We start from the raw sequence: 22,420 nt of genomic DNA, 5'->3' as shown, positions 1-22,420 counted from the left end.
TGCTCAACGTGTTAAAGAACTGCTCAAGTTGCATTTATAATTGCTCAAGTACAGATTCGAACAGCTCCACTTTCCTTAATTTTTAAATAAATATAAATAGTTTGAACAAATAAAATAATGATATTTGTAAAAAGAAAAATACTAATCGATAGATTTTCAATAGTTCAATGCAACTACGTTGTTCTTTTAAACTGCTCACCTTAAACTGTTCAATTAAAAATCAATAAAGTCGTTGAAAAAAATTCATTTATCAATATTTTCAAACTCCTATATCTTTTGATGTATACAATATTTTAAATTGCTCAACGTGTTAAAGAACTACTCAAGTTGCATTTATAATTGCTCAAGTACAGTTTTGAACAGCTCCACTTTCCTTAATTTCGATTTCCTTTCCTTTCCTCCATTTTCGTTTCCAACAACTGATCGGGACGCAGACGTCCTACCCGTCGATGAAGATTGAAATATTGATTGAAAATATTGATAAAAGAATATTTTTCAACGACTTTTTTGATTTATAATTAAATAATTTGAGGTGAGCAATTTAAAAGGACAACGTAGGTGAATTGAGCTATTGAAAATGTATCGATTTAGTATTTTTTTTTTTACAAATATCAATATTTTATTTGTTCAAACTATTTATATTTATTTAAAAATTAAGGGAAGTGGATCTGTTCCAAACTATACTTGAGCAATTATAAATGCAACTTGAGCAGTTTTTTAACACTTTGAGCAATTTAAAATATTGTATACATCAAAAGATATAGGAGTTTGAAAATATTTGATTTTTAAAAAAAAAATTGATTTTTAATTAAATAATTTGAGGTGAGCAATTTAAAAGGACAACGTAGTTGAATTGAGCAATTCAAAATCTATCAATTAGTATTTTTTTGATTACAAATATCATTATTTTGCAGGCTGGGGTGGGGTAGGTAAGTTTGACAACTGATAACGACTCCCAAGTTTGTTATGTTACCTATGTGTTACCTACATCTCCGTCTATGATTACCCAGAAAGCCAGAATATTTATGGTTAATTCTTAAAAAGTGACAGTAACCTGTCGAGCAGTTTTTAAAGGAAATTCGTAGTTATTTATATAGGAAAAGCCAATTTTTACACTATATTCTATTAAAAGAGATTTCTGTTTTATATAGAGGCAGAGTAATAACAAAATAGAATTGTAATGTAGAATTGAAGTCAATCTCACTCTACTTCCTTTTGGGACTGTTTCATAAAGAAGGTGTTCATACAGAACAGCTCTACTTACTGAGGAAATTGACTAGCATTTGACCCCTCTAGATTCCACGCCCATACCAATATGGTTCCCAGTATGATTCGCCACTTCGCTGTACCACTTTGTCATTAAGTCCATCACGACGAAAGTGATGTGAGTCAGTATTATTATGTTTAGCTATCGTTATGTCTTAGAAGAAGGACTCAACCTCTTCATGTGAACTGCTCGAGGTCGGCCTATTAACCCCTACAAGCTTGAGTACAACGAGAGTATCTCTCGCTTAATTTCAGTACAAGTTACGCTACCCGGGTTGAGACGCTGAAGATCTCTACCAGGCTGTCAGAACCTTGTTGACCAGAAACCCCACGCCACCCTGGGATTGTTACTTTATTTGTTTACTTTTTTCCTTGAAGTAAAAAAGGGGCCGATTCCAAGATAACTGTATCCTCACCCTCTCTTCGGATTTCAGATAAACCTAGAACGTGCCACCTAATATTATTTAATTGTACCTCAAGGATTTGGAGGCCTTCTTCTAGTCTTAGACTTCTTCTAAAAAAAAGTCTAAGAGATGTCGGTAAAAACATATTTCTTTAGTGAAGTCAGAGATAACGTTATTGATATCGTTACTAAGCCCTGCTTGACAGGTTACGGTGACACTTTTTTTAGAACTAGTCATATACTTAATGTATCTAAACGTTAAAATTTAACTTATCATTCATTCATGTCTTCTACCACTTTTACGTGACATTAGCTAAATCATTTGTGCCATCTTAGCACTATTGGAAGCCATTTTACCGATTGATTGTTTGGTTCAGTTCAGTTCTTTGCTTAATGGCTTTTAGTTGTGTCAGTTTGACACATATCATTTCGCCAATGTCACGTGGGATGGAGAACACACGAAGGAGATTGTTATTTTTTCGGTGGATTTGAGAATACAATTTAGTTAAATTTTGAAAATACACGAAAATAGTATGTATTTATTCACAATACTAAAAATACAAAATGTACAAATATATAAAAATATTTATAAGTATATAACATTGTACTAAATATATATATATATATATATATATATATATATATATATATATACATTGTAATATTTACAATTTAATTTTATTATATTTAATATATTTACATAAAAACGAACACAGAGGACTAAACACAAACATTAATAAAGATTCAACATTTATAGGGCGGGGAACTTCAGGAGGGAGTACGTCATACAACGGATGAAGGAGTTTGGGGCAATTAAACAGGATATGGGATGGAGATCCTTCATCTAAACCGCATTCGCAGAGTGAATGGTCCCGTACTCTAATTTTTGCGAGATGTCTAGATGTGCAAGCGTGACCTAAACGCAACCTGCAAATGGTCGAAGTGACCCAGCGATCGGCGTGTCTAAAACGGAAAAACCATGGTCGTCTAGGGATTTCTGGTTGCAGGCTCGCATAGTATTTACCTTTTACCATTTTGGATGATATCCAAGATGATGTCCACGAATTGGCCAACCGAGTATTCGCTGCAACACCAAGATCATAACAGAAAGGACAATGGCAGATCGCCTAACAAATTTTTGTTGGCATAAATTTTTAGCGTCTACTAATGAAAAATATGTAGTAAAATAGTACTTAAATTCCTAATCACTTTTGCTTAAAGAAGCACCACCGAAAGAAGTAATGAATTGAAGATATTCCAGGTTGAACATTTATAGGTTATGTGTCAACAACTTGTTGGTACCTGATCAAAAACTTAGTCAAATATATGTTAAATATAGTCCGAAACTACATTTTTAATAACTAGATAGATTGATTACAAAACCTTGTAGTAGATATATTTAGAGTATCGACGCACTTACAGCAAAATAATAAATGGCTAATTAGCCATAAGTCCGCCCATTGTACTTCACTGTCTGTAACTATCTTTATGCTTTGTTTGTAATATATTTGTGGTGTACAATAAAGTATAAAATAAAAATAAAATAAAGAAAAATATTTTTCTTAGACGCTTGTTTTAAACCTTAGGACTAAAATATTTCATATTCGGGGATTTTCTTTGTTACCTGTCCTTTAGGTATTTCCTACATAGGTACATCAGCGTTAGCTGTAGGTGATATAAAATCGACGATCGACAAAGATGTTCATCTTCTTAAATCATGAGCGCTGTATGTCAACAGATCTAATAAACCCTGCTCTTAGAATTTCTAGACCACGCTTCTGATTAGATTTTTCTTTAATAATAATCACCATAGATAGTTACCAGGACCATCCACTTATCGTGCCCTTTGCAGCATGGGATCATCTTTTTATCAGATAATCAGATAAATTATTTTTATATATATTTTATTAAAAGCTGGATTCTAGTCCTTCGCTAAACTAAGACAGTTATGTTTTTTAAGTGTTGTCATGGCTATCATACTATTTTACCTTTGCCATTCTCGAATTATTATTGTATTTATGAAATAATTGGGCTTAGCAAATAAATAAATAACGCGTTATTCTTTGTAATAAAACAATGTTTCGGGTTTATACAATATAAATCGTGTAACTTGATGCAACATAATACGTGTAAAGTGTATTATTTATTTAAAGGCATAGATATTGTAAAAAAAAGTAGATAATGCGCGGCCTTTGTTGTTAGTGAAGCCACAAAACTCGGCTCCTTCAAGTAAATACACGCGCTCACGCACACATATGCATCAAACTACGCTCATTTTCGTCAGTATGTCACAAGGCTTCATACAGTAACTTTGCTTATAAAATGCCGTCTTGTGTGATTAAATGGTGCAAAAACAATACCAAAGTAAACAAAAAATCTGAAGGAATATCGTTTCACACGTAAGTACATATAAAACTTTAAATTTATTGTTATTCCAAAATAATATTGAGGTTATTCGGAACTAATAATTTTAATGTCACGAAATGACGTACCACGGGAGTGTTGCCAGTAGTTCTTTTTTTTCAATACCCCAAAATGTGGGTAAGTAAATTGTACGCAATCAGAAAAATAATTAAGTAAAAAGTAGACATAGTTATTGTTTTTTTTTCTCGTGTTATTTTATGTTACATAAATTGAAAATAAAAAAATCAAAATATATTTATGAATTATTAACTCGTTTGTTTTATGTTTTAACTTTTTACAATTTTTGAGTAAACTAGGTACCCATATTTTACTATCAAATTTCATGGTTTTAGGTTTCCAACAAATATTTTAATAAGAGGTGAATGGGTAGAGGCTGTAAGACTCAGAAAATGACCACGATTATGCTGGCCATGCGCATAAAGTCAATTTAATACGATTAGTGATTGAAAAATATTTGAACATAAGACTACATCATATTAGTAAAATGCAAACAATGACGATGACTCTGAGTTCTAAGCGACACAAATTTAAAAAACTTATACAACATAAAGGATTCTAGGTTTAAGAAAAATAGTTAAAAAAAACTGACTGCAAACTGAAAAGAGATAAACAGAGGGGATAGGAAGTGTCCATTCATACGATTATCTTACGAATATATTTTTTTATTATTCTACCGATTTTTCGTTTCATTTTTAGTAAACTTATATAAAACTATAAACAGGTTTTTATTTTCACATATCCATTTTACCTATATTAAATTAATTGTTTAATAAAAATTTTAGGGACTTTGTTTAAAAGGTGTCAACACTTCACTCACTCACACATCTTTAAAAAAGTGGCTTCAGTTTTCTGTTCTAGGTGCGTTATCTACCTTTTTTTACTTGATCTATGTTTAAAGGCAAAAAGTTCATTTATGTTACTAAGAGAAGATTTATTACCATGTGGCAACATTCAACGGAACTATCGCTAGGTACCTCATATTCCAATGACATGTCAAATCATTTTTACAATAATCAAATGTTCTTTTCATTAAAAATGATATTTTTCCTAGACTTACACAGATCTTAAAAATATATTGAAAAAACGTAAGAAATTATTTTATTTACATTCGACATTAAGACATTTATAGACGCTTAGGAATTCTATCAACAACTTTTTCGCCATTGTTCTTTGATTGTTTGGTTTAATGAATTGCAGTTGGTGGAGCACGGTTGATCCCGCCAATGTCACGTACAGTGGAGAGCCCGAGAGCACACGAAGGAAATTGATCGGTTTAGTTGAGATAACAATCTCAATTTCATTTTAAAAATGGGCAAAATACTCAGATTTTAATTATTACTCCTTAATTTAAAACAATACAAACAGTTAAAGTTAAACTAAGACTACAACTACGACTAAAAATTAAGTTGTAAATAAATCATGTATCTGTCCTAGTGTAATTATAATTAGTTCGTAACTTAATTTTATTTATTTCAAGATATTTACACCAAAATAAACAGACTAAACACCAAAATTAACATACATTGCACATGTATAGGACGGGGAATGTCACAGGGATGATGGAAGGATGTCATATATAGGAATAGGACGGAGGAGTTTAGGACAAGACGTGATAAGAATAATATAATAATATATTCCTTTAGTATAATCATGGTATGATGACCATGAATATACCAAAGGAATGAAATAATCTTCTTCTTCTTCTTTGGCTTTAGCTCCCTTGTGGAAATGAAATACCTAATGAATACTTTAAACGTATGTCAGTGTCAACTGTCAGTATGTCTTCGAAATATTGATTTTTTATTATTAAAAATACTTTAAAATACCATAATTCCATAATTGTATAACAATTTAAGTTCCTAATGGAATAAATTATAAAAATGATTCGATTTATATATTTTAATGCTATTTGAGTTAAACATATTACTGAATAGGTATTTAATATTGACCTTTTTATTGTTTAACTTAGAACTCAAAGAATTATCATTATGTATATATTTCACGTTCATTAAAACACGATACGACTGATAAGAATGATACAATTCATTCATTACTGAAAATAGTTTTGACATAGAATTTCAACAAAATGCAATGTTTAAGAAATTCTGTTTTAAAAATAACACATCAACCTTTTCGTACAATTGTGAGTTTAATTTTTATATAGTATAATATTGTATTCTTGCAATAAAGAGGACATATTTTTGTTTAGAGCAGTGCGATCCCCGAAATACGAATTTATGAAGTAGGGCCAAGAGATGGACTTCAAAATGAATCGAAATTTGTACCAACGGATGTTAAAATTGAACTTATTCATAAACTTGCTGCAGCCGGTATTAAAGATATTGAATCTGCAAGGTAAGCGAATATTATAATGAGTAAAAAATATCTTGTATTAAGTAACAGTAATAAAGCTGTCTTTTTCTTATATATGTATATTGTTAGTTTCGTGAGTCCAAAGTGGGTAAAACAAATGAGTGATGGATCTGAAGTTATGAAAAATCTCAAGAGAGTTCCAGGTGTTAATTATCCAGTACTAATACCTAATCTAAAAGGCTATGAAGCAGCAGTAAGTTAAATACTAGTATATTTTTACAAAGAAATATTGAGTATAATTTGCATATTAATTTCAAATTATATTGCCTAATCTAATCTTAACATTTTTTAGAAAAAATGCAACATTGAGGAAATAGCTATTTTTCCTGCTGGTTCAGAGGGATTTTCTCAAAAAAATCTAAATTGTTCACTTGAAGAAGGTCTTAAGCGGTTTAAACTAGTTGCCGATCAGGCAGTGAAAGATGGTATCAGAGTGAGAGGATATATATCCTGTGTTGTAGGATGTCCCTATGATGGTCCTATCAGTCCTAAAACAATCGCAAAGGTAATATATTTAAAAGTACAACATTTTTACAACAAAACATAAATTAAAATAGACATTTAATTAAAATCATAATTTTAAAAATAAGCACATTTAATATGTCATTATAGTAAAATAAACTATTTGCTGATTTCACATCACATCACGTTCAGCCTGTAAAATCCCACTGTTGGGTATAGGCCTCTTTATCTATGTAGGAGAAGGATTGGAGCTTAATCCACCACGGTGCTTCGCTGCGGGTTAGCGGTTGTTCCCTACTATGAGTAACAATCTCTATCAGATATTTATGATAACAACCGGGGACGATGGCTTAACATGCTCTCTGAAGCATGGTGAGGACAAGGACAGAAATCCAAACGGGAAAGAAATATTTCGTTCCTTAGCTAACAACATCGTTTAAGTCATTTTTACCAACTTTAAAGGAGACGAAAAAAACTATCTATTTTATAATATTGATGGAATTTTTGTGTTATTACTTAATAATAAATAACCTTAGTTAGCGGTTAAGAAATAATTATTTATATTTATTTTGACGATTTACTTTATTTTAACTTTTATTTTATGACTTGAGATGTGTTGACTGATATTTTATTAGACTAAGTCGGTGTTGCTTGCGGAAATGTTAATAACATAGGTCAATCATCACATCAGATCAATTGCTTAAAGTTATTTGGTGACACACAAACCCTTAGAGCGCAACTGTAATGGGTATTTTTTTATTAGTTAAATATTTAAAACAAAGTATTTAATAAACTGCAATGAAACAAGATACAATAGTAATAACAATATAAAAATAAAATATAATACTTGAAATCACTAGTCTAATAGTCAGTTGCAGTCTTTAGCGATTGCTGTGCGGAAGGTCATTGTAAAAACAGTGGCAACTAGATGGCAATACACTATTTACGTGTTGCAAATCTTCATACTTCCGTTTTGTAATTGGTACTGTTTCACCCGCAGTAACTGTTTGCAGCTAGAAGCTGCATACAGTTTCTGCGGGTGATAAACAGGGCATACACTGAATAGTTTAATATCGAAAAAGGTGTTAGACAGGGATGTGTAGCGTCACCATGGCTGTTTAATCTGTTCATAGACAATTGTTTAACAGATTGAAAAGAGAATGAAAGTGGGTTGAGAATGAATGAGTTACTCGTCAAATGTCTTCTCTATGCTTATGACCAAGTATATACTTGCGTCTTCGGCCGAGGAGTTGCAGGAGATGGTAACTGCTATGAGTGGAGCTTTTGTAAGACAAAGAATGAAGATGAATGTAAAGAAAACGAAAGTGTTGGTGTTTGAAAGAGATAAGGCAGTGACAGACTGCAATATCGTGATTCATTCATGGTGAACAAATTGAACAGGTGAATGAATTTGCGTGTCTGGGTTCAAAGTTTACAAGAGATGGAAAGTGTGAGAGTGATATTGAGAGAAGAGTGAATGCAGGAAACAGGGTGGATGGGGCTTTGCACTCCTTTATGAGCAGTCGGAAGGTGTCTAACAAGGCTCGTTTGGTTGTGCATGAGGAGGTGTTGATTCCGACACTCATGTACGGAAGTGAAAGATGGGTATGGCAGAAGAAATATGAAAGCAGAATAAATGCAGTTGAGATGAGAGCGTTAAGAAGTATGATAGGAGTTAAACTGAGTGACAGGATAAGAATAGTGAGATAAGGAAACGTCGTGGTCAGGAAGAAAGTGTAGTGATAAAAATTGAGAAAGCTATGCTCAGATGGTTTGGCCATGTCGAGTGAATGAGTGAAGAACAATTGACGAAAAAAGTGTATAAGGCGAGTGTGAATGGAATGGTTAGAAGGGGTAGACCTAGATGGACGTTTCGAGGCCAAATAAGGGACGTCTTGACAAAAGGCCAGGTCAAAAGAACCCTAAACCGAAGAGCGTGTATGAAGGGAATAATGAAAGTAGACGAAGCGAAACAAGTATGTAAGGATCGCAGCAAGTGGAAAGAAGTGGTCTCTGCCTACCCCTACGAGAAAGAAGACATTATCAACTTTTTCTATAATATCTAAATTGCTAATAATTGCTAATGTCAATATTTTCAATATCCAAGACTATATTTTGATTAAGTATTGTTTTACATTGTCCTGGCTACTAAATACTTTTCAGGGACTCTCCACAGTTTTTTTCGTTTATTGGTGTTGCAATAATTGCGTATTTATTATGAGAATTGCATGCTTTGGTATAAGGAGAACTAGTGTTAATTTTTTGATTCAAATCTTTAAAAAATAATTGGAATTATTAAATTCAAATATAAATAACTAGTTTAATTCTTTTTTTATCTTTTTTGCATCTTTTTTACGCCATTTATGTTTTGACATCAGTCCTGCTTCTTAATTTAGCACATAACTCGGATCACTCAAGGAATCAATTTCTTCTACATCAATAGTGTATTTCAATCATTGAGTTTCCTAAAAGAAATAAAATACATTTTGAAACACCGCCTAAGTTAAAAAAAAAAAAAACATAATTAGTAAACACCGCTTAAGTAAATAAAAATATTCTATCATCATTTCTTTCTATATTAATAAGCCTAAATTCTATCTATCTTCTATTCAAACTTTTAACATACACCTTTCAGCGATAAAAGTCACAAAAAATATAATAATCACGGAGCGCCAAGTATTTTCTACCAGAAAAGTATGACAATCTATCGACTTATGCGGTGTTGAGAGGCCAACCGACTTGCGCGCTGTCACTACTTTTTGTATTACGATTTCTTATTCGCTGAAATCAATATCATGTGACCAATGATAAGACGCGCAATGAGCAGCTCCATCGAAATGCATTAAAATGAGAAAACCGTCAATTTCGACTTAAGCGGTGTTGTAAGCTAAGGGACGATTTGTACAAATACAAATATTAGCCCTAGCGGGAATCAAACCCGCAAACCGTCGGTGTTTTAGGCAACTACTTGCACTTGAGTAACAGAGCAGTTGTTGCTACACCAGACCAGTTGTTATTGAACGGTTGAATTTATATTTAAAAAGGGATACCTGTATTTACGGTTTTTTGGTAATTTTGAGTTGGTGGTCATGTTTGTACCCATAAAATATCCCAAAAAATATACTATTTTACATAATAATCATAGTGTCCATGAAAGTTTAAAAAGTTATACTGGCAATTTATTTTTTATATTTTACTAGTTGACCTGGCAAAGTTCATATCCTAATATTTTTTTTTTTTGTATAATAATTACATATATGAAAATAAAATACAGCATATCTTTCAAGTTGGCTCAAACTGCACACGGTGTGCAAATTTTGTTAAAATTGGTTAAGTAGTAGGAGTACACACCGACAAACAACGTGTCGGGTAATTTATATATATTAAGACTTTTAATAAAGGTTGTTTTTAGATAACAGATGAACTATTTTCAATGGGCTGTTATGAAGTATCATTGGGTGATACAATCGGAGTTGGTACCGCCGGTTCAGTTAGGAAGTTAATGAAAGAAATTGTAGCAGTAACCACAGCAGACAAACTGGCTCTTCACTTTCATGATACATATGGACAAGGATTATCAAATCTGCTTGCTGGTCTAGAGGTAATATTTTATTTTACAAAGTGCTCCTATTAAAAATTTACTACTTTGTTAATTAAAACAAATACAAATAGACTAAAAACATTAGAATATAATAAAAAAGGACATATTTGTTAAGAATGTGAGCTCTTCAAAAAATTTTAGGAAATAGCTCAAAATATAGTAAAGCTAACGCTTTTATAGGTAGTGTGCACCTGTTAAGCATTAGATACATAATTGTGTAATAATTTTCTTAATTTAGTTGAAGCCAGAGGCAATGGGGATTTAAAAAAAGTTTAAATTATATGCAGCAAATCTTACAGCGTAGAGGTATATTACTGTAGAGATTATAATGTATCTGTAGATAAGATAAAGATAAAAACTAGATTTTTTAAATCAAACAAAAATTATTGCCGCAACGGAAACGGAAAAGTAAAAAAAATGACGTAGAATATTATATTTTTTTAAGGATTTTTCTTTTTTTTTGTTACAAAAAGTGAAATCTGAATCTAGTCTTTAATGATCCTACATTACATTTTTTTTGTTGTTGTTTTTATCCACAATCCTGATAATAAAATATTTACACATTGCATTTATGTAACTTTAATTGGCTAGGCTAGTTGTAAGTGAGAAGTGTTTGAATGAAGCAATAAGAGTATAGGGGCCTGTATTGACTCGTCCCACCTAGCGTCGAATCATTTCGCTCTGCCTCATACCATGTCACTTTATTCATTATTTATGTATTATTTATTATATTATAGACTAACACCATAATCTTACATAAGGAAACATCTCATTCTATAATCCATAATAAGCAGTTTACCTATAAAAAGTTACTTTAACTGAAAAATAAGGTATGAGTAAGTATAGAGGGAAGACTACGTTAGTTAATTAATTTTAAATTTAGCCCCAAAACGGTAAATAAATATAGTTACGGTAAATAACGTTATCATTTAATAAATATTATTAACCAGCTGTACCCTGCGCGCGTTGCTACGCTTTTTTTTTGGTCGTACCAACTCAGAAACCTTTGTGGGCTCATGCACAACACTTTGCTGAAGATCATAACATGATCAAATGCATTGTTTACGATTCTATAAAGGACATACAGACACACATTCATTTTTATATATCATCATCATCATCATCATTTCAGCCTATCACAGTCCACTGCTGGACATAGGCCTCTAAAAGTTCAAGCCAAAAATAGCGTGAACTCATGTGTTTTGCCCATAGTCACCACGCTGGGCAGGCGGGTTGGTGACCGCAGGGCTGGCTTTGTCGCACCGAAGACGCTGCTGCCCGTCTTCGCCCTGTGTATTTCAAAGCCAGCAGTTGGATGGTTATCCCGCCACCGGTCGGCTTTTTAAGTTCCAAGGTGGTAGTGGAACCTTGTTATCCCTTAGTCGCCGCTTACGCCACCCACGGGAAGAGAGGGAGTGGCTATATTCTTTAGTACCGTAGCCACACAGTACATTTATATAAATACTAAAGTAAAACTATTATCCGTTCCTTTTGGACGTGCTGGGATAAATCTCTTTTAGGGCAAACAAATATTAAATTATTAAATTCTGTTCGTATAATAAATTGTTAAATTTCTGTTTTTGATATTAAAATAATCGCTTTAGCTAAATTCATGTGTATAATATGTATACACGGGACATATACCAAAATAACCCCATTTATAATTTTTGTCTGTCTGTTTGTTTCGGCTAATCTCTGAAACGGCTGGACCGATTTTAAGTAGTAAGAAAAATAACTTTTTTGTTAAATTCCACGCGGACGAAGTCGCGGGCACAGCTAGTAAATAAATAAATTTTCTATTATTCATTTTGTTGAGGGTAAAATACAGAAATGGAGAAAAAAATTGAACATACAAGTTGAGGTTCTTGATTTTCACTGTTACGTTTGAATTTATAATTACTATATATAAATATTACTACTTTCTTGAGAATCGTAGGCTTTTTGATATTGAACCATGAAAAATGTGGCGGATAGTTAGTTTATATAACATTCCAAATCCATTTAGACATATAATAATAACTAGCTGGGCACCGCGGTTTCACCCTTGTTGATTTTAGGAAAAAATAGCCTTCCTTTTTAAAGCATACCTAACCTTCATTTTTAAATAGTTTAAATTTTTGAGTTGTGGATGCCGGTAGAGCGAGCAGATTTATGTGGAGTAATTTTAAAGTTTTTTTTCTAAAAAGGGAGGCAAACATCTTAACCTTATATATGATAATATATTTACTTAAGCGTATCATCAGAATAAATATAACTATTCTGTTCTATAGCTAAACATATATTCTTTATTTTATTGATAAAATAAACAAGATTAAAAGAAGCGATAAAATAAAAACAACATGTATCAGTGTGCTATAATAAAGTACATAAAAATCATACGATGTTGAACATTTGTCATTGTCTGAAAAATAACTGTTCACGCTACTATTGTCAATATCAAAAGATTTTATATTTTTTTGCAGTTTGGTATCAAGACCGTCGATTCTTCTATCTCGGGTCTAGGCGGATGTCCGTATGCACGCGGAGCGAGCGGAAACCTTGCAACCGAAGACCTTGTATATTTCCTTTACGGTCTAGGAGTTAATACAAACATAGACCTGGTCAAGCTCGTCGAAGCCGGCCGTTATATTTCCAACTTCCTCGCCAAACCTACAGAGTCCAAAGTGAACCGAGCTCTCGGTGACCGATTTAAAAATCGCGAAAACATTATAAAAATGGCTGCATGCACGCTTTAGTAAAATGAAAAAAGACGAACAAAGAGTAAATTTTATGTAAATATTTCAATAAATATGTAATAAATATTAATATGAAAATGTAATAATAAATGTTTGCATTCGTATATCGTGTATTATTTATCTGCTGGCTAGAGTTATGTCAGCGTGGTCACAAGCGTCACTACCCAACATACTGGTTTTTATCAATTATCATGCGAAGCGGGCGCTGGGCCGGGTGACGGCGGCACACACTAGTGCGGCGAGCGCGCACCGAGCAACTCGCTTTATATTGAATTGACCTTATTTACTTGATCCGATCTTGAAAGAGGGGTCGATAAACCCTTCATTCATTTAACCATTCCTAAATAGTTTTAATACATCAGTTTGTAGCGGGATACTGTCACGGTTCGTTAGTTTTTATGGCATATAGAAAGTTCCAAAAATGGTCGAAGTGAAGATAACCGAAAAAATTAAAGTCGGCGGTGATAATCCCTGCTTTATCATCGCTGAAGTTGGTCAAAATCATCAAGGTGACATTGAAATTGCAAAAAAATTAATAAAGGCCGCAAAAGTAAGTATTGTTTGAAATATTTGACACTCATTGCTATATGAATGATTTGAGGTTGTGAGCGCTTTGTTGTGAGTAGCCAGTAGGAAACAAAACAACGGATGACGTATCACGGTGAATGCCGTGCAAGTTTATTTCCCAATTCCAAAACAGCACATTTTACCGAATTAATTCTAATAATAATTTATTATTTTACGTGTTTCTTTGCTTAACGATAGAAAATGTTAAAGAAATACCTATACTTACAAAAAATATAAAACACTACATTCGACAAATATCAATGTAGTTAGATATTACTAGGTACTTCGAGAATAGTAAATTACTTAGTATATTTACGAATAATAAAAACAATGTCGTAACTGTATTGATTACAAAACGCAATTTGTTTACGTTTTTTGCGATTCTACCCAGATTAATATTTACGGATTTTTTATCGCTATTCTAAACTTTAGCTAAATGTCTTGTATTTTTTTACTTAAACATGCTAATTTAGTATTTAATAGTGAAAGGATTATTAAAAACGCAATAAATTTTTAGAGATATCAATTATTAATTACAAATATATATATATACATATATATATAACTAGATCTGTATAGGTAGTTACGTGGGTTATAGTTTGAAATATATGTTTTATTTATTATTCATATTTCATAGTACTTATAAGTAAAGAAACCATACACATTGTACGTTTGCACACAAACACTCTGATTTTTACTAAGACATTGTCTAATAACTTGTAGGTATTTGTTATTATTACACTTTACCTTTTCAACTATAGGATGCTGGTGCGAGCTGTGTAAAATTTCAAAAGACCTGTCTCAAGGAAAAGTTTACGAACAAGTATTTAGAAAAACCTTATGATAATCCAAACTCTTGGGGAAAAACTTACGGCGACCATAAAAGACATTTAGAATTTTCTGACAGTCAATATAGAGAATTGATTAAATATGCGCACGAAGTCGGAATCCTCTTCACTGCTTCTGCTATGGATATGGTAAGCCTAAGCAAAAACTTTTATTACCTAATTCTGTATTTTTTGTTTAATTATTAATTCTTTATTCACTGATTTGTGTGTCTTTTTTTGTTTGAAGGTTTCGTTTGACTTTTTGGTCAACATAAAAGTGCCATTTATAAAAATTGGTTCCGGAGATTCAAATAATTTACTCTTTTTAAAATATGCCGCATCCAAAAAGGTCCCTTTAATTATATCGACTGGAATGGTTGATAAGAGCGCAGTAAAAACTATTTACGACATCATATCAGCGCAACATAAACGATTCTGTTTATTGCACTGTGTATCCGCGTATCCAGTGCCATTCGAAGATTGCAATCTGACTGTGTTACTAGATTATAAAAACACTTTTGATGTTCCGGTCGGGTATTCTGGCCAAGAACTGGGAACAGCGGTGGCGCTGGCCGCAGTTGCACTAGGAGCTAAGGTATAATCTGTTTCAATTACTGCACTCATAAGTACCAATATATACTTCACACATTCACCAACTTTTAATTAAACAGTAACAAAAACAAAATCTTTTCAATTTTTAGTCTAACAGTCACAAAAAAGACTGGTCTATTTCAACACGCTACTTTGTTTTAAAAAAATATTAACAGCGTTATTTTAGTAACATTCCTTGCAACCTTGACAAGGTCTCCAAAAATAAAATACATAACGACTATTTCATACAACTATCTCATAAATTTCTTAAAATATTTTGTTTTTGTTCATACAAATTTATTTTCACGCAATTGTGAGCTAAAGAATAAATAATTTGTTTGCTCGCAAACGAAAAAAAAACCGACTTCAATTACATCGACGAGTAATACAACGTAGATCGACGAAAAAATAGTCAAGTAACTACGCGTTATCAAAGATTACTCAAAAAGTAGTTATCAGATCTCGATAAAATTTATATCTGACCACATGATAAGTATCAGCTTTTGATTAAATTAAAAATTATCAAAATCGGTTCACCCAGTAAAAAGTTATTGCGGATTTTCGAGAGTTTCCCTCGATTTCCCTGGGTATCCATCATCAGTGCCTAGTTTCGTTATCATGGTACCAAACTAGGGATATCACCTTTCCAACAAAAAAAGAATTATCAAAATCGGTACATCCAGTAGAAAGTTATGCGGTATAATACAACGTAGGTTGACGAAAAAAGCGTCAAGTAAAAATGCATTATTAGATATAACTCGAAAAGTAGTTGTTAGATCTCAAATAAATTTAAATGGGACCAATTGGCACACACTACCTTTCGATTAAAAAAAAATTGTCGAAATCGGTCCACACGGTCAAAAGTTCTGATGTAGGTAACATACATTAAAAAAAAATACAGTCGAATTGAGAACCTCCTCCTTTTCTGGAAGTCGGTTAAAAAACTTTAAAATACCGAAAAGAATTACAATTATTAAACAAATGATTTATTTTTTATATTTAAGGTATTGGAAAAACACATAACACTGGATAAAACTATGAAGGGTACGGATCATGTCTGCTCGCTGACACCTGAGGAGTTTAAGCAGTTAGTAAAAGACGTGCGTGTTATTGAAGCATCGCTTGGTACTCCTATCAAAAAAATTGTAACATCAGGTATATACTTCAAGCATATATATAACTATTATACGAGTAGAACGGTCAGAATTAAAACCTTAAGATATTTATTTATTGATTAGTGTATCAAAAAAAAACTATCTGTGCCCTACGATATCACTGGCGTTATTTTAAGGAAAAACCGTCCTAAAATATTTTGAAAGCATTACTGTGCATCTCGGGCGACTTGCACAGGCCTGCGCCGCGACACTTCGTCGATCAATTGATTTTACAATATTCCCTAAATTATGCAACAAAATTAAATCCTATAAAAGAAAAAGTTTATTTTCATACAATTGCCCTGTTAATAAAGTATTTTTCATTCGTAATGATTCAATGCCTGGCTAATTTAAATGCAATAAAATCGCCTATTAATTTTTTGTGATCATTAATTCGTTACAAAGTTATTTTAAAACTATGATATATTCTAAGATACTCATAGAAATCGAGTGATTACATTTTAGTACCTCTTTTATCAAATTATAGCGGGTGGAACCGCGGAGCTCAGCTTGTTATTATTACATTTAGTATTTAAAAACATGTGTAAAAAATATTAATAATGTATTTTTAGCAATGGATTTTGTGGCACGTAATAGATGCTCAAAGTCCAATTTATATCAATGTTTTATGTATGTACTATTCACTTCGTAATTTTTTTTTTATATTATGAGGTCGGCAAACAAGCTTACGGCTCACCTTATGGTATGCGACTACTGTAACTTATAGACGTCTGCAACACCAGAAGCATCGCAAGAGCGTTGCCGACTTATCCCAATTCCCCAGGAACTCTGGTCACCTTACTCACCAACAGGAACACAACACTGCTTGAAAGCTTTCTGTAAGGTCAAGGTTATGGACTACCCCATTCGGGCTGATCCATATTTTGAGCAGGAAATTTCTTTCTGAGCCCTACCTCGGTTACCTCACTTAGTACCCCAGTTTTAGTATAAATAACAAGTAAATTGTTACATAAGCATACTTTTTACAGAAATACCGTGCATTGATAAGTTGCAAAAGTCCCTTGTTATGGGCTGTACAAAGAACAAAGGTGAAATTTTATACCCTGGAGATGTGAAAATAAAAGTTGCGGAACCTAAAGGCTTAAACGCGTTACATTTCGAAGAGGTTATCTACAAAACTCTTGTTTACGACAAGAAAGAAGATGAGCCCCTCAATGAAGGAGATTTCTGTTAATTAACAACAAGAACACTACAGATTCATTATCAGCCATAATCAACTATCACTATATTTGCATGCCCATTATTATACGACTACAAGCACAAATTAACTATTAGACTCGTTTTTGATATAAGTAAGTCTATACATATAAAAAAAAAGAAAAAAGGAATAAAAAATGTTTAATGTTACTAATAATATACAAGCTTCTATTTTAAAATGCGTTTAATTTGACGTCTTCTTTTGTATTAATTGTTACAGTTTTTTAATTTCCTCGTCAAATTCACCTACCTACTTGAATCAAATATACACGAATGTATTCGTAAATAAAACAAATGAATTAAAAGCAATGTAGATGTTTTCTTGGCAACGAACAAACGTAAATATTATTACAAGAATTCTCAGTAGATGTTTGTAGTTAGTACGAGTAACTATGAGATAAAGAAAATTTCCATGTTTCCATTTTTTTACGTCGAGTGGCCATTCATGAGTGGCTGACGTCAATGCAGCACTGTTGAATATTTTTGTATTCTTTGAGTATTTTTGGAAGTTCTATGGTTTTCTTTCAGTGTTTAAAAGTGTTTTCACCCTAATTAGGAGAAAAAAAGAGTAACTAGTTATTTTATTCCAAATTATAAGCTATTATTAGTAGAAATATGTATTCCTGGCAATAAATACAATTCTTTGTCTAATCTAACGGAATCACAGCATTAAAATTATACACTGGAGTGGCGTCATTTGCCCATCTGTGAATTCCTAGCGAAGTCCTTAATCGATATACTTTGAAACAATCGTGTCTGAATTATTCATATTGAAAGTGTAATCGGGAGCGCGTGTCGTGTGGTGTAATAGAGCACAAGTGGCGCGGCGCGCGAACGCTGGCAAGGTGCCCGCGCCGCCGCCAGTCCCCGGAGTATCGGCTCGACTGCCGCCTGCGCCGCGCCGCGCCCGATCACTTTCCCACCCCCAGTGAACCCACGAACCATAATCCTATTACGTATTTACGCATGCGACGCGACTATTATATACTGTTTTGCACCATAAAACCACTTCATTGAGATATTATTTACGCCAATACAATTTTTTCGCGCTGCAACACGTTTTCAGTCTCCCAATTAAGAGCTGCCGATTTAGGTCGCCCGGTTCGAACAGAGCAGCAAGATATTTTTATGGCCGATCTGCGGTGCAGACTTACGAGCTTTTTGGTCACGTTGCTAGTTACATGAATTACTATTAATAGCGTAGAATCGTAAAACTCATTCCATAAAAAATATCGAGTGATGTGCTTAATGCACATTGTACAGTCTTCCTGGACGAGATTTTTGATAGGTAATAAATCGTCAACAGAAACAGATAGTCGTTATATGTTATAGTATTGGCATTTAGTGTTGAACCGTTGACATTTTTAAATTGCATTTGTAACTAGTTTGAGTGTGGTGTTCCAAAATGCATCATTTGTACCCGTTGGCGAAGGGTGACCCATTGTGCCCTCTGGGTTTCCACCCACAAGTGCGATGGCCAACGCGTTGTAAGCGTTGCTTTCGCGATTACAAGGAGCATGGTGGACGGAAGAAGGAGGAAGACTTCACCGCATCTACACCCAGCCTCTCAACTTGGAACTCGCCTTCATCACGGTAGGTCACAAAATGAAGGATAGAAATATTATACTATAGGTATAGTTAAAAATCCTTTAAAAATAAATTATAAGCGAGATTTTTTTCCCTTTAATAGAAGCAATAATTATTATGTGGCTAACCCGTTTCGTACATACGTTATATATAAGAATAAAATAAATAAATAAACACTCACACTCAACGGCCGCAGTATGATTTTCTCCTGCATTGGGGGTCCGGAAACGCACACAATACACAAGCGCAAACGACCAGACCACGACAAACATCTATATGGCCAAAACAAATAATTGTCATGTGCGCGGTGCTTTTTTTTACCCAGGGGAAATCCCTTATGGATACACCGACATAACCCAAGGTCCACGGAAGTCGTAGGTTTTGTGGGACCTTCACCGACCAAAAAACCACAGGGGTGTTCCTTTGACACACCTGGGCGGAATTACGGCAACGCTATTGTACTTCCGCGATCTATTGCATTTCTAAATCATTATAATAATTAAAATTTATATTATACCTTTATATATTTAGTATATTTTTTCACACATACACACGGTCGGCCTGTTCCTCGGCCAGAAACGATTTGAAATCTGTTTGACCCGAGCAAGCAGGGCTACCTACAGGCTAGTAATTTAATATGATATTATTATTATGATAATCTAGGCAATGAATTCATAGTCTAGGGAATTCTTTCAAACATTTCTCCAATAGTCACATAGACGTGTAGGGTATTCTGAGCGTCCAAGCTTATATAAACTTTCTAAGGACACGTCAGCAAGGATTAACACGTATTTTAAAAAAAATATAAAAGTACCCTCTTATTTCGAACATTATTATCTTGTAACATATTTCAATCATTTCATAACTTTAGATAAATGAAACAGTATTATTGATTTGTTAAAATATTTATACATGTATAAATATTTTAACAAATATTGTAATTTAATGTAAAAAATAATATACTATAATACTTTGTAGTTTTGAACACTAACAGTTCAGTCATATCGAAAGAGCAGCGCAGAGGCGACAAAGATCCAACTAGTTTATTTATTTTATAATAAAATACATATAAGTATAGTAGATATAATAAACATGTACCTATGTACATATTTTTATCTATTTTGGGTACCAACTCTATCAGACATTTGCAATAGACAAATTTAGATCAGCGTGACTAATTAAAAATAAGTCAAATTCGTTTTCGCTGTAAATCTGCGGCAATGACAGATACCGGCATTTCACGAAACTTCTAAAACGGCCACTGTAAATCTTTGTACTGTACAAATAATATCTAAATATATAAAAATGTGGGCGATAAATTCCGAAAGTACTGAACCATTTTTTATCAAATTTTGTAAGCATCTGTAATTTAGTCCAACTTGCGAGATAGGGTAGTTTTTGTCTCAATTGGACCCGGTAGGTGGCGCAGCTATCGGTGTGTAAGCAATCAAATTTGGTAACTGTTTTCCGGGCAGGGCAACGTCTGCGGGGTCTGCTGGTAGGTATATTATAGTTTTATTTTCCATACAGTAGGTAATTTGTCATGTAATATTTTAGATGAATATAGATAACTTTCCTCGCCTTAAAATAAGGTAGAAAGCCAAAATTGCATATGACAAAATCGGTTTTAATAAAACCCATCTTCCCAACTGCCAACTTTTAAAAGATTGTGTTATTGAGAAGCGTAATTGCAGGATTTAAAATATAGACCTAATAATACCTATATTAAAAAAAAGAAAAAAATCTACTGATCTGATTTTGTATATGAAAATTTCTTATTTGACTAAAAATAGTAATTAATCTTTAACCAAAACCACAATAGGAACCGCACGGGTTGTCTATAGTAAGTTAACATACGGACATGACACGGAAATGCATGCACCAAGAAATACACATATTGCAGAGAGCGACCGCGGTGTCTGGAATCATAAAAGTTAACCGTGGCACTATTCCAACCCGTCGAACATTTTCTCGGATTGTTTGCATTCCATCAACAAATACTCACCAATTGACGTAATAATCTACGAAACAACGTCAATATTTCAACACCTAAAAACTTTACAATGTGGATAAAATAAGCAACATCTGCCTAATACATTTGTTATTGTTATTTTTATCAAAAATAACTATTAAATATTGTTGTGACGACTTGATTTGGCTCAAGTAATACCTATTGGTAAGTGTGTAGTCAATTCTGTTTTGGCTTGTTTATTTGTTTTCGTTTGACGTGACTTTTGTACTTATTCGTATTTATATAAGTTTCATACTACATAAAATGTAGTTAAATATCCTAAGACGTGTAGATCGTCATACCTAGTCATAGTTTCTTTGTGACGAATGCTGCCAAAACTGTCTACTACGTACAAAGCTTTGTGTAGAAAATATATTTATAATATTATAAACTTTTATATAGACTTGTTGTTTGAGTTAATCTCGTTCATAAGTTATTGATAGGCTTTATCAGTAAAAAATAAAACAGGTCATTAGGGCATGTCTCATTTCAACTAACAAACAACACAATATTTACGGTTTGCACATTGAGATTGACAACTGGTATAGTGGTGTGAGTAGTAGCCTAAAACACTGACGGTTTGTGGGTTCGATGCCTGCTTGGGATGACCTGCCTGATGGATAAATATCCACAAGTATAAATATTTCTTTTTGGTTTAGATGTCTGTCTTTGTGATTCTCCCCACCGTGCGAGACAAAGTTTATCTTGCTAAAATTGCCTTGTTAATTAATGAAATATTTTTTATTCGTAAGGATTCAATGCTTGGCTAATTTAAATACAATAAAATCACCTTTTAATTGTTTGTGATCATTAATTCGTTACAAAATTGTTTTAAAACTATGATATATTCTAATATTCATAGAAATCGAATGATATCAAGGACAATTTTGTTCAAAAAGTTAATAATTGTGTTTGCTAGCAAACGAAAAAACCGACTGCAATTTCATCGACAAGACAACGTAGACGATAAAAATTAACAAAGGCAATAGTCGCCACTACGATTTCAATCGATTCACAAACGACGAGGTTATTCGCGAACACACATAAAAAAATATACTTATATACGGTCGAATTGAGAAACCTCCTTTTTGAAGTCGGTTAAAAAGAAAAGAACTTATTACGAATAACGTAATTATTTGGATATAGATTAGCGTGATGTCTATAAGACTACCTTCGCAAATAATGCATTGCAACAGCCACA

The 22,420-nt window shown here is 32.9% G+C and overlaps 3 protein-coding genes and 1 long non-coding RNA gene across 4 annotated transcripts in view; 3 read left to right on the top strand and 1 right to left on the bottom strand.

Annotated features, from left to right (window-relative positions):
• Positions 1-6,028: 6,028 nt before the first annotated feature.
• Positions 6,029-13,288, top strand: LOC123656186 (hydroxymethylglutaryl-CoA lyase, mitochondrial). The gene is made up of 6 exons (XM_045591894.1): positions 6,029-6,236; positions 6,303-6,448; positions 6,536-6,659; positions 6,759-6,971; positions 10,341-10,529; positions 12,992-13,288. The coding sequence occupies exons 1-6, from the start codon at positions 6,180-6,182 to the stop codon at positions 13,262-13,264; spliced, it is 1,002 nt and encodes a 333-aa protein (XP_045447850.1). The 5' UTR covers positions 6,029-6,179; the 3' UTR covers positions 13,265-13,288.
• A 149-nt stretch (positions 13,289-13,437) lies between these two features.
• LOC123656177 (sialic acid synthase) lies at positions 13,438-17,800 on the top strand. The gene is made up of 5 exons (XM_045591885.1): positions 13,438-13,814; positions 14,593-14,808; positions 14,906-15,253; positions 16,254-16,404; positions 17,393-17,800. The coding sequence occupies exons 1-5, from the start codon at positions 13,686-13,688 to the stop codon at positions 17,596-17,598; spliced, it is 1,050 nt and encodes a 349-aa protein (XP_045447841.1). The 5' UTR covers positions 13,438-13,685; the 3' UTR covers positions 17,599-17,800.
• Positions 17,746-18,573, bottom strand: LOC123656216. Its single transcript, XR_006743499.1, has 2 exons — positions 18,287-18,573; positions 17,746-18,169 (listed from the first exon to the last, which is right to left on the bottom strand). It is a non-coding gene; the product is annotated as an uncharacterized LOC123656216 (long non-coding RNA).
• A 126-nt stretch (positions 18,574-18,699) lies between these two features.
• Positions 18,700-22,420, top strand: part of LOC123656160 (myosin-3) — a 41,993-nt gene continuing 38,272 nt past the window's right edge. Inside the window, exon 1 of the mRNA XM_045591869.1 lies at positions 18,700-19,214. Coding sequence (XP_045447825.1) covers positions 19,027-19,214 — 188 coding nt within the window. The 5' untranslated portion in view covers positions 18,700-19,026. The remainder of the gene's footprint in view (positions 19,215-22,420) is intronic.

Source organism: Melitaea cinxia, chromosome 1, assembly GCF_905220565.1.
Source record: "Melitaea cinxia chromosome 1, ilMelCinx1.1, whole genome shotgun sequence".
NCBI classification, from domain to species: domain Eukaryota; kingdom Metazoa; phylum Arthropoda; class Insecta; order Lepidoptera; family Nymphalidae; genus Melitaea; species Melitaea cinxia.
Note: the sequence above shows the minus strand (reverse complement) of the source record. Positions and strands in the feature narration are given on the sequence as shown.

What these genes read in the sequence shown, in the direction of transcription:
- LOC123656177 (XM_045591885.1), top strand. Translation starts at nt 13,686, where the DNA reads ATGGTCGAAGTGAAGATAACCGAAAAAATTAAAGTCGGCGGTGATAAT. An exon ending in CAGTTGCACTAGGAGCTAAG is followed by an intron (nt 15,254 to 16,253) that starts GTATAATCTGTT and finishes TTTATATTTAAG; the next exon opens with GTATTGGAAAAACACATAAC. An exon ending in CAAAAAAATTGTAACATCAG is followed by an intron (nt 16,405 to 17,392) that starts GTATATACTTCA and finishes TACTTTTTACAG; the next exon opens with AAATACCGTGCATTGATAAG.
- LOC123656186 (XM_045591894.1), top strand. Translation starts at nt 6,180, where the DNA reads ATGCAATGTTTAAGAAATTCTGTTTTAAAAATAACACATCAACCTTTT. An exon ending in ATCAACCTTTTCGTACAATT is followed by an intron (nt 6,237 to 6,302) that starts GTGAGTTTAATT and finishes ATTTTTGTTTAG; the next exon opens with AGCAGTGCGATCCCCGAAAT. An exon ending in AAAGATATTGAATCTGCAAG is followed by an intron (nt 6,449 to 6,535) that starts GTAAGCGAATAT and finishes GTATATTGTTAG; the next exon opens with TTTCGTGAGTCCAAAGTGGG.